This window comes from Lates calcarifer, linkage group LG15, assembly GCF_001640805.2.
Source record: "Lates calcarifer isolate ASB-BC8 linkage group LG15, TLL_Latcal_v3, whole genome shotgun sequence".
Lineage (NCBI taxonomy): Eukaryota > Metazoa > Chordata > Actinopteri > Centropomidae > Lates > Lates calcarifer.
Genome location: NC_066847.1, coordinates 17,993,332 through 18,008,044, shown reverse-complemented (window position 1 = coordinate 18,008,044; position 14,713 = coordinate 17,993,332). Strand labels below are relative to the sequence as shown.

Genomic DNA, 14,713 nt, shown 5'->3' with positions numbered 1-14,713 from the left:
AGTTTCGACAGTTTGCTATATGTTGCCATTAGTCCTTCTGGAGAAGAATAAAAGTGAACGTTTTCTCTACACCAATACCGTCGCAGCCTGAGTGGTGTAACAATTTGGAGGTTCCACCGAGATAACGACGAATGTTACTTCACAGCAGAGGACTTTTTCAACTCCGGGAAAAAACAGTAATGTCGGACAGGTGTGAGAGTAGCACCAACTGCGTGAGCTAACGTTAGCTACAGTTGAAGTTTAGTCAGCAACGTTATAAGCAAAATGTCGGAGCACCGAGAAGAGTTCCTTTTGGAAATAGAGGCTAAACTGTTTGGACTGACTGTGAAAGAGCTGCACCGAGTGTGTGAGTACTGTAAAATTGCGGGAAAAGACTCGGAGGACATTAAGAATAAAACTCGCCGCGCACTCGTTAAGCACACTGTAAAGTTTTGTGAACGTGAAGAGTTTCTGGAGAGGGAAGACGAAGGCATGTCTGTGCTTTTGGAGCTAAACGACACACTCGAGGCCCTGCGGGAGCACCCAGCGGAGACCGACGACGCGGGAGCGGCGCCACTCTTCTCTTCACCTGCGGCCGAGGAGGCGGAGGAGGAGACGGTTCGTTCGGCTCAGCCTGTGTCGGGGCGACAACACGGAGACTGCACACGGGTTCTGCCACCACCAGAGACACCGGTGACCCACGAGGTGACGCAGGACGAGGGGGCTCAAAACAGAGGCAGAAACTCCATCAGCAACAACTGCTGGCCTTCAAATGGATTTAGAAAAGACTTCAGGATAAATGGACATGTTGGTGAGTCGACGGCAAAAGACACTTTGAGTTTTAGCAGCCTTGAACACCAGATTGAAAGTGGTTTAAGGAAAGGCTATCCAGGAGAAGAAATTATGGAGGCTGTGATACGTGCTGTAAATCCGGCTTGAAATTGAGGAGCTATTTAGAGGGAAAAACAGATCTCACCTTAGCTACTCTTAGACAAATACTAAGAGCCCACTATGCAGAAAAGGATGCAACTGTACTGTACCAACAACTGTCAAAAGCTGCACAGGGACCTGGTGAAACTGCACTTGATTTTCTGGTTCGAGTACTTGATCTGCGTCAAAAGGTCTTGTTCGCATCTGAGCGTGCCCAGTCAGGCTTAAGATATAACCGAGAGCTAGTTCATAGCCAATGTTCTCAGTCTATCATGACAGGCTTGTCAAATGATAACATAAGAGCTGAAATGAGGATGTATCTACAGGTTGAGAACAGTAGTGATGAGCTGCTTCTGCAGAAAATGCAAATCGCTCAGTACAATGAAAATGAGAGAGCTCAAAAGATTAAAGGCCCAAATAAAGTCACTCATAGAGCAAGTCTGAGCACGGTAGAGAGAGATGATGATGAAAATGATCAACTAGAGATCACAGTTGCAGCTAAGCCCACCAAACCGATTAAAGAGAACCCTTTATTTACAAAAATGGAGGAGAGTAATACAGCAATCAGGGAACTAACAGGTCAAGTAGCATCCCTTGTACAAACTGTCCAGCGTGAAAAAAAGACTGTTGATGACGACCAAACAAAAGCTCCACCTACTGCTTTCAAGAGGCCAAAGAGACGATGTGTAGCATGTCAGCAGGACAAAAAGGACTGCAATCATTGTTTCAAGTGCGGCAGTGACACACATTGGGCAAGAGGGTGCAGAGTAGGAGGCAGGCAGAAACTGTTGGGAAACTAGCAGAGGTTGTGACGGAGGGACGTGCCATGACCTCAAAGCTGAAGTCCCAAAATGACCCAAAGACTGTAAACTTGTGCACAGTAGAGGGGGAAAAAAAAAAGACATCCACCTATCACCCCTCAGCACCTTCAAAGTCAAATGTGAAACGTAAAGGCGGCCAGCCTTCTCACTCGCACATCCCTTGTACAAAACGCAAACAAGTGGCACAGCTGGTAGGAAAAAAATGTCTTGTCTTGTGTAAAATGAACAGTGTTAAGACTCAAGCCCTGTGGGACACAGGCGCACAAGTGTCCATCATGAGTGAGACATGGAAGTCCCAAAACTTACCTGACATAGAAATCCGTCCCATCAGTGACTTGCTAAGTGATGATGAACTGCTGGACTTAAGGGCTGCCAACGGCTCAGAGATTCCTTTTCAGGGCTGGGTCCCAGTCAGTTTCAGTCTGTGTGATCCAAAAGCTAAAGAGGCAAAGTCTGGTGAAATACTAGTTCCAATACTAGTGAGCAGGGACATTGTGCAGAGGCCTATAATAGGTTTTAATGCCATTGAGGAGATGTTAATAAATAGAGAGGATCAGGTCCAACCCAGTGAAAGAGTTGCATTACTTAGGAATTCATTAAGACTGGGATCAGGAAAAGCCGAAGCATTGCTAAATCTCATTCAGGGAGCTACAAATGAGAATGCTACTTACCTTGTCAGAACAGGACGTACGTCTGTTGTAGTTCCAGGAGGACAAATGAAGTGCATTACCTGTCCTGTCAAAACAGGCCTGAAAGTGAAAACTGAAATGCTCTTTGAACCTGAGGAGAACCTGTCATTGGATGAAGGACTCAAAATCACCTGTCAGCTGATAAGTATTTCCTGCTCCTCACGTAAAGTGCACATTTATGTGAGAAATACCACACAACATGACATCACGCTGCCAAGCAAAACTGTGGTAGGGAGCATACAGAGAATCACAGACTGTTACCCAGTGTACCCAGGGGAACACTAGGTTAATTCTGTAGTTGTTGAAAATTCTCAGACTCCACCATGCTCCACCACAAAACTGCCTCAAGGTGATCCCCAAGAGAAACTGTTTGATCCACCTGTCAATGTGGACCACCTGACCAGCGAACAACAAGTTGTGGTCAAACAAATGCTCAGGGAGGAATCGAGAGCATTTGCCAGACACAGAGATGAGGTAGGCTACATTAAAAACCTGAAAATGGACATTAAGCTAACTGATGAGGTCCCAGTTGCCAAAACCTACAATGCCATACCTCGTCCATTGTATGATGAGGTTAAGAACCACATTCAGGACTTGTTAAACAAAGGCTTCATCCGCAAATCCACCTCCCCATATGCAGCAGCAGTGGTTTGTGTGAGAAAGAGAGATGGTAGTCTAAGACTTTGTATTGACTACAGGGGGCTTAACAAAAAGACAATCCCAGATAGGCACCCCATACCACGCATACAGGAGATACTTGATGGTCTTGGTGGAAACGCTTGGTTCAGTGTACTTGACCAAGGCAAAGCTTTTCATTAAGGGAGTATCTGTGAGGACTCAAAGAAATTCACTGCTTTCACCACCCCATGGGGGCTATACGAATGGAACAGAATTCCATTTGGTCTCACAAATGCACCCTCCACTTTTCAGCGTAGTATGGAAGAGAGCCTGGAAGGTCTCAGAGACAAAATATGCATTCCATACTTGGACGATGTCTTAGTCTACAGTAAAACATTCACACAGCACGTTGAGGATGTGAGAGCTGTCCTCAAACGACAGCAAGCTTGGGGAATCAAGCTGAGGCCAGACAAATGTGACCTGTTCAAAAATGAAGTACGTTATGTTGGCAGAGTAATCTCAGCTGAAGGCTACAGGATGGACAATGGAGAAATAGCGCCTGTGCATGCACTGAAGAATACACCCCCTACAAACATTAAAGAGCTGCGTAAACTTCTGGGTTTCCTGGGGTATTATCGAAGCTATGTACAGGACTTTTCTCGCCATGCAAAGTGTTTATATGACCTTCTCTCAACAGATGTAACCCCAAGTCCCGAATCGAAGCCCACCTTTCGGTCAGCAGGTGTGGGACAGCTCCCCCCACATCAGAAAATAGTGTGGAATGATAGTCACCAGAAAGCTTTGAACTATCTAGTCGATGTCCTGACTAACCCACCTGTAATGGCGTATCCAAGGTTTGAAGATCCCTTTGTTCTTCATATTGATGCTTCAGAAAAAGGGCTGGGAGCAGTCTTGTATCAGAGGCAGGAAGGCATACTCAGAGTTATTGGGTACGGCTCACGAACATTGACACCAGCAGAAAAAAACTACCGCTTACACTCAGGGAAACTTGAGTTTTTTGTGCTCAAATGGGCTGTTACAGACAGGTTCAGAGACTATTTGTTTTATGCCCCCTCTGTAACAGTCTACAGTGATAACAATCCTGTTACTTATGTTTTGAGCACAGCTAAACTGAATGCGACCGGACATCGCTGGGTGTCTGAGCTTGCCGACTTCAACATCACACTGAAGTACCGTCCAGGAAAAATAAATACGGACGCAGATTTCCTGTCCCGCACACCTGTAAGTATGGACTCATACATGAGCCAGTGTACAGAGCAGTGCTCTCCTGAAGTGTTAAGTGCGATATTCAGCTCAGTCGAAACACAAAAACAACATGAAATGGACTGGATTTCAGCCATTACCTGCAGCCCACATGTTCAGGACTTCGCTGCAGACAACCAGCCAGACATAAAAGTAACACAGCAAGAGTTACTACAAGCACAGTCTCAAGATCCTGCTATATCCCATGTACTCCAACTGAAAGCATCTGGAGTAAAGCCAGACAGAAGGATCACGGGTATGGAAACAAATAAAACCAAGCAACTCTTACATGAATGGAAAAGACTGTATGTTTCTGAAGAGGGTCTGTTGAAGCGCAAAACAGCAACTTGTACTCAAATTGTGCTTCCAGAAAAGTACAAAGCAGTTGTGTATAAGTACCTTCATTGTGAAATGGGACACCTGGGGGTTGAACGTGTAGTACACCTGGCTAGACAGAGGTTTTATTGGCCTGGTATGCAAAAAGACATTGAGTTTTTTATCACCCAAGGGTGATATTTCACCAGGGCCCCTATGTGTCATGTACCTGCAACAGCACCGTTTGAAATTGTCTCTATAGACTATCTTCACCTTGAAAAAAGCAGGGGAGGGTATGAGTATATTTTAGTGATTATCGACAACTTCACTAAGTTTGCCCAAACCTACCCAACCCGTAACAAATCAGGCAAAACAGCAGCAGAAAAAATCTTTAATGATTTTTCTCTTAAATTCGGCTTCCCTGCTAAAATACATCATGATCAAGGTAAAGAATTTGAGAACCAGTTATTCAGACGACTGCAGAAATACACTGGAATGAACAACTCGAAGACGACTCCTTATCATCCACAAGGGAAGTGACTATGTGAGTAAAGTTGTACATGCTTACAACTGCACAACCAATGAGGCAACAGGATATTCTCCTTTCTATTTGCTTTTTGGTAGAAATCCCCGTTTGCCAATTGATCTGCTCTTTGGAATAAATGAGGAGGAAGGATGTAATTCACACCAGGAATATGCTCAAAAATGGCAGCAGCAAATGAAAGAAGCATATGACATTGCGTCCAAAACCATCAAAAAGACTACAGCAAGAGGAAAAATGTATTATGACCAAAAGAGACGAAGTTCAGTACTTTCCCCAGGTGACAGGGTCCTTTTTCGGAACATGTCAGAGCGTGGGGGACCAGGAAAATTGCGCTCATACTGGGAGGACCAAATACACATTGTGGTTTCACAAAAGGGGAAAGACAGCCCAGTCTATGAGGTGAAACCTGAACGTGGCACAGGGAGGGGCAGAATCCTCCATCGCAACATGTTGATGCCATGTAACGCGTTGCCACTTCAAGAACCAGCTCAAAGCTTGATTGGGGGACAAAAGCCTCAGATTCAACAAAGAAAGAGACTAAAGGAGAATAAATCAAGTAAAACACTGGAGGATTCAGAGAGCTCTGATGTAGAGGAATGCTATTGGGCTTGTAGACTGAGGCACCATCACCACCAGCCTGAAGAGCAAAATGTTGCACCTCCCATTACTCCTGAAACAGAACCTCAGCCTGAACTTAATGCTGAAGCAGAGGAGTTCAGAATGGAAACTCCAGCACAAACGCTGGTGTACAATGACTTTACTGGAAATGTCACAACTGGATTTGATACTCAAGAGGTCACACAAACTGTTCAGTCTCCTGACCTGCCCAGCACACAGGAGCCAGCGCCTACTGACACACAACCACGCAGGTCACAGAGAGAAAGGCGACCTAGAGAGACATTGACATATGAATCATTAGGCCAACCTACTCATCGGGTGGTGGGATTACACACTAACCCACTTTATGTTAATACATTGGCACCGGTATATGGACAATACAGTGTGCCTTGGCTACCTTCACAGATGTTTGGAACACATCTGGTTTGTCCAACTCTTGTCCCTGCCAGATTCTACTGAAAAACTGAGGTACAATATGGACTGTTACAGATTATTCTGTGAAGAATGGACACAGTGACATGGACTGTTTGTGAACTGAGTGGTCATTGTCCATTATGAATGTAAAATGACAATAAGAGTTAATGAGATAAACAAAGTGTGGGGAAAAAGCAAACAAAGAAAAAAAAAACAAATGTGAATTTGAGAACTAACTGTGATGTGATTGTTGTTTACATTCACTTGGTTAATCAAGCAAAAATATGCTTTGTAAATTGTTTTCCAGATGTTACTTAAATCTGAGTAAGGTATTTGGGAAGTTCTAGTCATACTCTAGATAGTTTGGGATTAAGTAAGGCACAGAAATAATGTAAATGGAATATTTTTGGTACATGTGTATCTATACAAGTCAGAAGTCTCCATGGAGTGTATAGTGAAGTGACAGAAATGTTTTTGTTTCAGAGCATTAACGTAGTACTGTGCTATTGTTACAACTGCTTAGAGTTAGATTATTCCTGAATTCAAACACTGTGGTGCTGGTTAAGAGTGGAGTGTGATGTGATCACATGGTATATAATAGCAATGCACTTTTATGGTAAAACCTATTGAAATGCACTTAAACCATTTACTTATTTGTAACTTTCAAAGGAAAACTGTTGTCACTACGTTATGTTAAACCTAGAGTATTACCTTTATTGTTATAAGTTAAGTATTGATGTTATATCCCATAGTTAAAATTGTACTGCAACTTAGTGTCAATGTTGAGGACAACATTTATTTTGCAGGGGAGGATTGTAGCACCTGAGTGTTATTAGTTTTATTCATTTAAGATGTCACTTAAGAATATACAGGCATTTTTAGTTGCTGTCAGAGTGAGTGTAATTACACCCGCCAGCAGGGGGCAGGGAAAAACAATCTGTGGTGAATTGCTGCCAGCCTAGAAGAAGGGGGATAAGTTTTCTTTTTTTCTCTTCTTGGAGTTGTGAGTGAGCACCCAGAGTGGGTGTGTGTGTGTGCCCGACCGAGTTTCGACAGTTTGCTATATGTTGCCATTAGTCCTTCTGGAGAAGAATAAAAGTGAACGTTTTCTCTACACCAATACCGTCGCAGCCTTAGTGGTGTAACACATGCAGCTCCATTTGGCCATTTGAAGCTGCGGATTACTTTTAGATTCTTTTCCTATGAGTTTTTTTTTCTTTATTTCCTTTTTTGTTTAATGTTAGTTTGGTGATTTGATTCAGTTTTGTTCCTTTTTTTTATTTTTTTATTTTCACATATTGGTTTTGTGTGTGTGTATGTGTGCAGGTGTATTTATGTATGCGTATGTTGGTGTGTGAGCGTCAGCTGTGCTGATCACCGAGCCCAGTTTTAATCTTCCTTCTCTTTGTGGACAGGTCCTGCGGGCCCACGGCGGCGACCCAATTCCTGGTGGTGGGTTCTTCGCGATCTAGTGTGTGAGTGTATGGTGCCATGGGCGGTTAAGTTTAGTTTCTCCTCTTCCCCCGATTTTGGTTTCGTTGGGGCCGCTGTGGTCAGCCTCAGCCCTGTCCAGTGTAGTTCTCCCCCTCCCCCTTTGGGCCTTTTTTTTTTTTTTTTTTTTTTTTTGAATATACAGCTGACGCTCTATCGAATTTTATACATTTATATATATATATAAGTTTTTTGTCATTTGTTAAATAAATTTGATTTGTCCAGTCCCTTCCTAACCATCTCTTGCCTAGTGGTGATTTTTGAACCTGGCGTGACCTATCAGTTGTTTATCTATTTCCGGGGTGAAATTCCCCAGGTGGCGTTGTCGGGCAACTTATTTATTTATTTTTTGTTCCCATCCTCCCACCTGCCACATATGCATTTGTTATTTCTAGGCTCAACTATCACACAATATTATTATTAGGCTGCCCCAACAAGTCCCTAAAGACTCACCAGCTACTTCTAAACACTGCACACAAAATACTCTTCCTCACCTACAGCCCGTAATGGTCAGGCACAATCATATCTTACAGAGGTCATAGTACCCTATTAACCCACTAGAACACTACACTCCCAGAATGTGGGCTTATTGGTGCAGCTTCCAAGTATAGAAACGGAGGCAGAGCCTTCAGCTATCAGGCACCTCCACTGTGGAATCTTCTTCCAGTCTGGGTCTAGGAAGCAGACACCCTCTGCACTTTTAAGATTAGGCTTAAAACTTTCCTTTTTGATAAAGCTGTAGTTAGGGCTGGCTTGGACTTGCCTGAGCAATCCCTATACTAAGAACTTCCCATGATGCGCTGAGTCTCAATGCACACTATTCAATGCACGCTGCTACTACTAATACTTACACTACTATTATTATTATTATTATCATGGTTATTATTGGAACTAAGAGTAAGATGGCTGCTCACCCCCTGTGCCAAGTGCTTGCTCACTGTGGGAATGATTGAGTCTCTGTAAATATTATAATGAGTATGGTCTAGATCTGCTCTATGTGTAAAGTACCCTGAGAAAACCTATGTTGTGATTTGGTGCTATGTAAATAAAACTGACTTGACTGAGCAGACCAGATAGTTGTTCAGTGTTAGTTCAGTATAATATGCTGATGCTAATAAGCATTTACTCAAAAATAGTTTACTCATCACAAGTAGTACTACTCAGCATGTAAAAATTATGTCTACTGTGGCTCTAGAGGAACTTTGTACATTATGCTTATGATGTCACAATGATGTAATGATGTTGTCTATGCAGCCGGGCTGTAGCCGTCAAGTTTGCTATTATCCTGTTTCCTATGACTGCTTCACAATTAAAGCCAAAGCATCTTTCACCAGAATGATTTTTAATATGGTGCAGCTGTAGATTGAATGCAGTGAAGATGATATCAATTGTGTAAAAAATACAATAACACTGGATTACAAACTTACATCATTTCCTGTCCATCTTTTGTGCTCGTCAAGTCAACTTTAATCAACCTGAAATTAAATCATAGAACACTATAGAGACATCATTATTAAGTAGTATCAAAGTAGTAAGTAGTATCAAAAACAGGGTTTCAGGAAAATCCTAAGGATTGTGGTATCATACAGCTTTAGAAAAGCACTGGATTAGACAAACATTGCTAGATAGATAGATAGACTCTTTATTGCTATGTCCTGATTTCACGAATGCAGCAGAGAGAGGCTACCTCTGAATGCACATACAGCATCCCATCAGGCATAGTCACTGAGGTCCTGTATATATGCACCACCTCATTATGCTTCACAGGGAAACAGACTGATTACAGTATCTGAGGAAATCAGAATGTGTTGAGGAGAGGCAGAGGGTGGAGGATGATCCTGCACCACAATGACAAAACACACATATCCATGTAACATTCGATATAAAGGACACCATAATAACGATACAGTATCACCCTCAAACACCAACCCCATGTGACACTAACTGGCCTCGCCAGCACTATGCACCCACTTTTTTTTTTAACCCCAGGACAGTAATGCAGATCAGGTAGTGCAATCAGGGTGGGGTGGGGGGTTGGGGGTCTTGGAGAAAACAGTGGTAGTTCATTTATCACCCTAATGCAACTCTAATCAAGTGACAGTACATTAATGCATTAACTCAGTGTGGTATGGGGACAAGAAATAATGGAAGGAAAGGAGAACTAATAAAAAGGAGGTCTCATGTTCCCAGAGTAACTGTGATGGTACACTCCTGAACAAAATCTTAAGGTAACACTTGCATCAAGCATGCCTAAACAAACTTTTGAAGTGATCAACAAGAACAGTGGGGCTACTCACCACTGAGTCAGTTTTTGACACTTTGCTTTCAGACACTGTAAAAACAGAACTAGGAGGCTGCATGTAATTTTTCACATTGATGGCAGAGCAGCATCCTTCCCTCCATCCATTTTCTTCCACTTATTTGGGGTCAGGTAATGGTGGCAGCAAGCTAAGCAGGGTATTCCAGACATCCCTCTTTCCAGCAAAGCAGCTCTTCGTGAGGGATCCAAATGTGTTCCCAAGCCAGATGGGATATGTAATCCAGTCACCACCCAGGATGCATCCTAATCAGATGCCTAAATCACCTCAACTGGCTCCTTTCAACGTGAAGGAGCAGCAGCTCTACTTCCAGCTTCCTCTGAATGTCCAAGCTCCATATCTGCAAGGCTGAGCCCAGAAATACTACAGAGAAATCCCAATCTCATTCCTCTAGTCACTTCTCAAATCTCATGACCATATGAGAGGGTTTGAACACTCTGCCTCTTCCACACAGGACATATTGGTTAGGTTCAAGAGCTCCTCAAAGTGCTCTTTCTACTGCTTGACAATATCCCTTGTCTGAGTCTGCAGTTCTCCTCCCTGAACACAGCCTGAGCCAAGCCCTGCTTTCCCTTCCTGTGTCACCAAAAGGTTTGCCAGAACTTCCTTTAGGCCAACTGAAAGTCCCTCTCCATAGCTTCTTAGAACTCCACCCGCACCTGAGTTTTTGCTTCTGTGACTGCCAAAGCTGCAACCCTTCTGGCTCCTCAGCACCTGCCTGCTGCTTCAGGTGACCTCTGGGCCAACCAGGCCCAAAATACCTCCTTCTTCAGCCTGACAGCTTCCTTCATCGCTGGTGTTCACCAATGGATCCACAGGTTGCCACATTGACAGGCACAGACGGCAATGGCAGTATTGAACATGGTCCACTGGGATTCCATGTCCTCAACCACCCTCAGGATGAGTGGGTAACCTTCCAGTCTGTGATGCTAGGCATCAGTGCACCTTGGTCCCTGATCTTGCCTACCAACCAGCCTGCAAGACACCCAACCCCAATGTCCATTAAAGTGGGTGGTGGGCCGACGGGATGGTGGCTCCATACAATTACATTGGGTGAGCCCAGCCGGGCCCCATGGCTACAGGTCTTGCCCACAAGCTCCCTTCCCAGGCCTGGCTCCAGAAAGGGGCCCCCGGGTTCCCTAATGTGGGTGAGGGGCTCAATCACTGATGCTGTCTTGATGCATCACTCTCAGTCTGGTTCCTCCCCCAGGACCAATTTACTTTCGGAGACCCTACCAGGGGCTAATGCCTGGGTTATTATAAATATGTTTCAATGACCACTGGAGTTAGACAGAATCCAATATCAATATAAATCAAAAATCACAGCAGTAACATCAATGTTCCTGTGGGACCAAAACCAATACAGGGGGTGGGACCAACCGCTAACCTGGTGTGTCTAACAAAAGATAACCATGTGAAATAGTGTATAGGGTACCCCAACTCACCTATGATCCTCAGCCTGCTTCCACATACCTCTTTTTTTTTTTTTTTTTTTTTTTTTTTTTTAGAAAAAAAAGGGTAACTCAAAAGGTGTTCACAACTGCTCAGGCAGGCAGCAATGGAAATGAGAGAAAGACTGAGACACTCTGGAGGTGTGGCCCTTTTATTTGAATTTCCTGTCATGGGTGAAGGCCAGTCATGTAGGTGGCACCTAGAGAGCAGACAGGTGAGACAGAAAACCAGGAGGAGAGAGAAGGAAAGCCAAGAGGAGAGAAAGAAAACACAAAAACACTATGGCCCTGGCTGGCATGTAACAATGCTGTAGATGATTTATAATTGTGTCAGAACTGTAGGTGCTTACAGTGGAAACTTCCCTCTCTAGACAAGCCTGGTTTCAATCAGATTAAGTTTCCAGGCTTGGTTGCAGCTCATCTGCTTAAGGTGTTAAGGAGTAAATTCATACCTGGCTGAAAACCAGTATTTTGCTACCCTCTCTGGTTGAAGTCTGTTTCACCTCTGACCATACCCAGCAGTATGAGGTGCACTGTTGCACTTGTAACTACATCCAACAGTGATATCAACATTTTATTGATCAAATGATTATAAGTAATCTGGTGAAAAACTGAATTTTATGCAATATTGCTCCGATAATAATGTGAGGAATTAATTCAAACATCTGCCATGGAACCATACTGCCATCTATTGACCATGTCTAAGCTAAAGAGGTTAGACATAATGTTTCTCAGGTACTGTAATCAAACTATCATTCTTCATGTCTTGTATTCTTTGTGTCTTGTGCCACTCTTATTACTAATGATGAACACAATTTATTCTTTTGCAGTTAATCAGCTTAATTGTCTTAAGATTTGCAAGTAATGTGTTTTGATTCATGTTTGTATTAATGCATTGTCTTTCTTTAAGTTTTAGCTCCACCAAGTTATATCTCGTCTTATACAATGTCTTAACTGATCATGGTGGAATATGTGATATACTCAAGTACTCCAGATTAATAATTTAGAGTTTATTAAGAGATCATATTTCGTTCTAACTGAGACAAAGAAAGTGAGGACAACGAACCATGATTGTCTGAGACCACCTCACTCCGCCTGTAAACCTGATACTATCCTCAAGAGAATAAAAACTCTGGCGCACAAAAAGACAACACCTTTGGTTGAAATCAGCTCCAAGCTACACAGCCACTCACCATTGCACTTTAATTTTCTATGTTTCTTTGTTCTCTTTCCACCACGTGCGCAAGTGACTTTCTCTATTTCTTTAAGCCAAGCAACGTCAAGTTAAGCCAAAGGAACAAAAGTATTTGAATATTTACAACTTATTTTTGATAATCCTGTGTTTTTATCCTGAAGATTTTTGACACTTGTAGAGTTGTCTGGCTGACACCAGCCTCCGCTAAAGTTATCCAGAAAACATTAAGTAGACTACGTAAGAACTTATTTTTCTTCAACCTGAGAGAGAGGTCCACAGACCTGCCAGCAGAGAAACCTGCAAGAAATGACGTTTGCCAAGACAGAAAGTCTGCCGCAACTCACAGTAGGCCAGTCTTAACATTCTGCTTGTGACAAGGGTTGATGATAAAATAAGTAAAGTCAAAATTCTGCTATCAATAGATCAAAAATCTAATAGATTATAGTTACTGACTAAACGATTTGCCTCCACCAGATCACTCTTTATTTTACCTGCTGTTAGTTCACCATGCTAGTTTGTTCCTTAAACTTCTGTTTTATTTTTATTTTACGTTTTCACTCACTATATCTATATTCACCTTAGTAATCAATAAATTGTAAATACACTTGTAGACCAGCAATTTTGTGTGTTTCTTTGCAGTGGTGAGCCGGATCACTTGATCAAGAAATCACGATCTTAGATATCAGACTGATTAAAATTTACGGTGTGGATATTAATGCAGAATATTGATATCAAAATTAATTAATGGTGGTGCCCCATTCAACAAGTGTAGATTGGATTTTCCAATTATTATTTCATGCATTTATGCAGCACAATACTATGAAAAAATTCCAAACCAAAAATCCACTTAAAATCCTCATCATACCCCAGCTGTGTCCACAATCACTTCCCTATCAGTATAGAGAATATAAAGAATTCAGTTCTTATAATATACAATTGTGGTTTTAACAGCAGGTCTGGAGATAATAATTATTCTATATGAGCTTCAAGCTAATGTGCAGTATTAAATGCTCATCTGCACTGGTTGCTTGAGAGATAAAGGGGATAAGTGGAAATAATGATGTTTCAGAGAATTTTGTGCTTCTGCTTGGTGAGTGAGAAAAGCTATTCTCCACTGTGCTGATCTGTCTTCACAACCATCAACCAGACAGACAGATTGAAAATGCAAAGTAGAGGAAAAAGGGAGGAGAACGTGCAATTAACATCATCTCCAACCCCTCATCCACCCCTGCTGTTGGTATTCAAAATATACAGTATAGTCTCTGTCTCTTTTTAGGAGTCAGGGAAAGGAAGGGGAGAAAGAAGACAGACGTAAATAAGTTGATCAGTTTTTGTTAAAAAGAATGTTCAAATGGATACATTTCAGTTGGATTTGATTATTGATAATGATATCTTTTTTACTGCAGGGGCACTGCACTGTTCCCTCTTCATTATCTGATATTTTGAGATATTCTGAACTGAAATTTATATCAAGTTTAACTTTACTATATATTAAAGGGTCATTCTGTTTACGGTGGTTTTGAAACTAGAACTTGTTTTCATGAATATTCATGATAGGTATAATGCAAGTCGGCAAACTAACAAGGCTGCTCAAACGTAGCATACTGGGTTTTACAGAATCATATATATAGTATCAAAATTCTTTCCTGGCAGTAGGGTTGTTGAGATGTGCAACCCCCATAAAACATTTCAGTGGAACCATTGTTAAAGCACAGTGGGAGTGCTGCTGGATTGGGCTCAAGTAGAAAAGCTCAACATCATGATAATGATCATAGTATTGTTAACATCTGTGCAGTGCTTTTGCCATCAAAATCTCATGGATCTGTACTTCTGTGCTCAGCTGCTACTTCATCAGCACTGAAGGCTGTAGAAAAATATTCATCAATAATCAATATTTTAATCTGTTGTGTTACCACAAAGTTTAGAGCAGGTGGGATTTATTATAGCTCCAATTTAAAGTAAGATTAAAGGAGTAAGAGGATGTTGTAGTTTGAGGGGGTGGGGTAGGGTCCTGAGCAGACCACCGAGATGACTTGTAAAACATCAGGCCTTTATTGTCATTCTTTA

At 42.3% G+C, this 14,713-nt stretch overlaps 1 protein-coding gene across 1 annotated transcript in view; it reads left to right on the top strand.

Annotated features, from left to right (window-relative positions):
• Positions 1-258: 258 nt before the first annotated feature.
• LOC108876246 (uncharacterized) overlaps positions 259-14,713 on the top strand; it is a 31,275-nt gene continuing 16,820 nt past the window's right edge. Inside the window, exons 1-2 of the mRNA XM_051075773.1 lie at positions 259-790; positions 4,164-4,556. Coding sequence (XP_050931730.1) covers positions 265-790; positions 4,164-4,556 — 919 coding nt within the window. The 5' untranslated portion in view covers positions 259-264. The remainder of the gene's footprint in view (positions 791-4,163; positions 4,557-14,713) is intronic.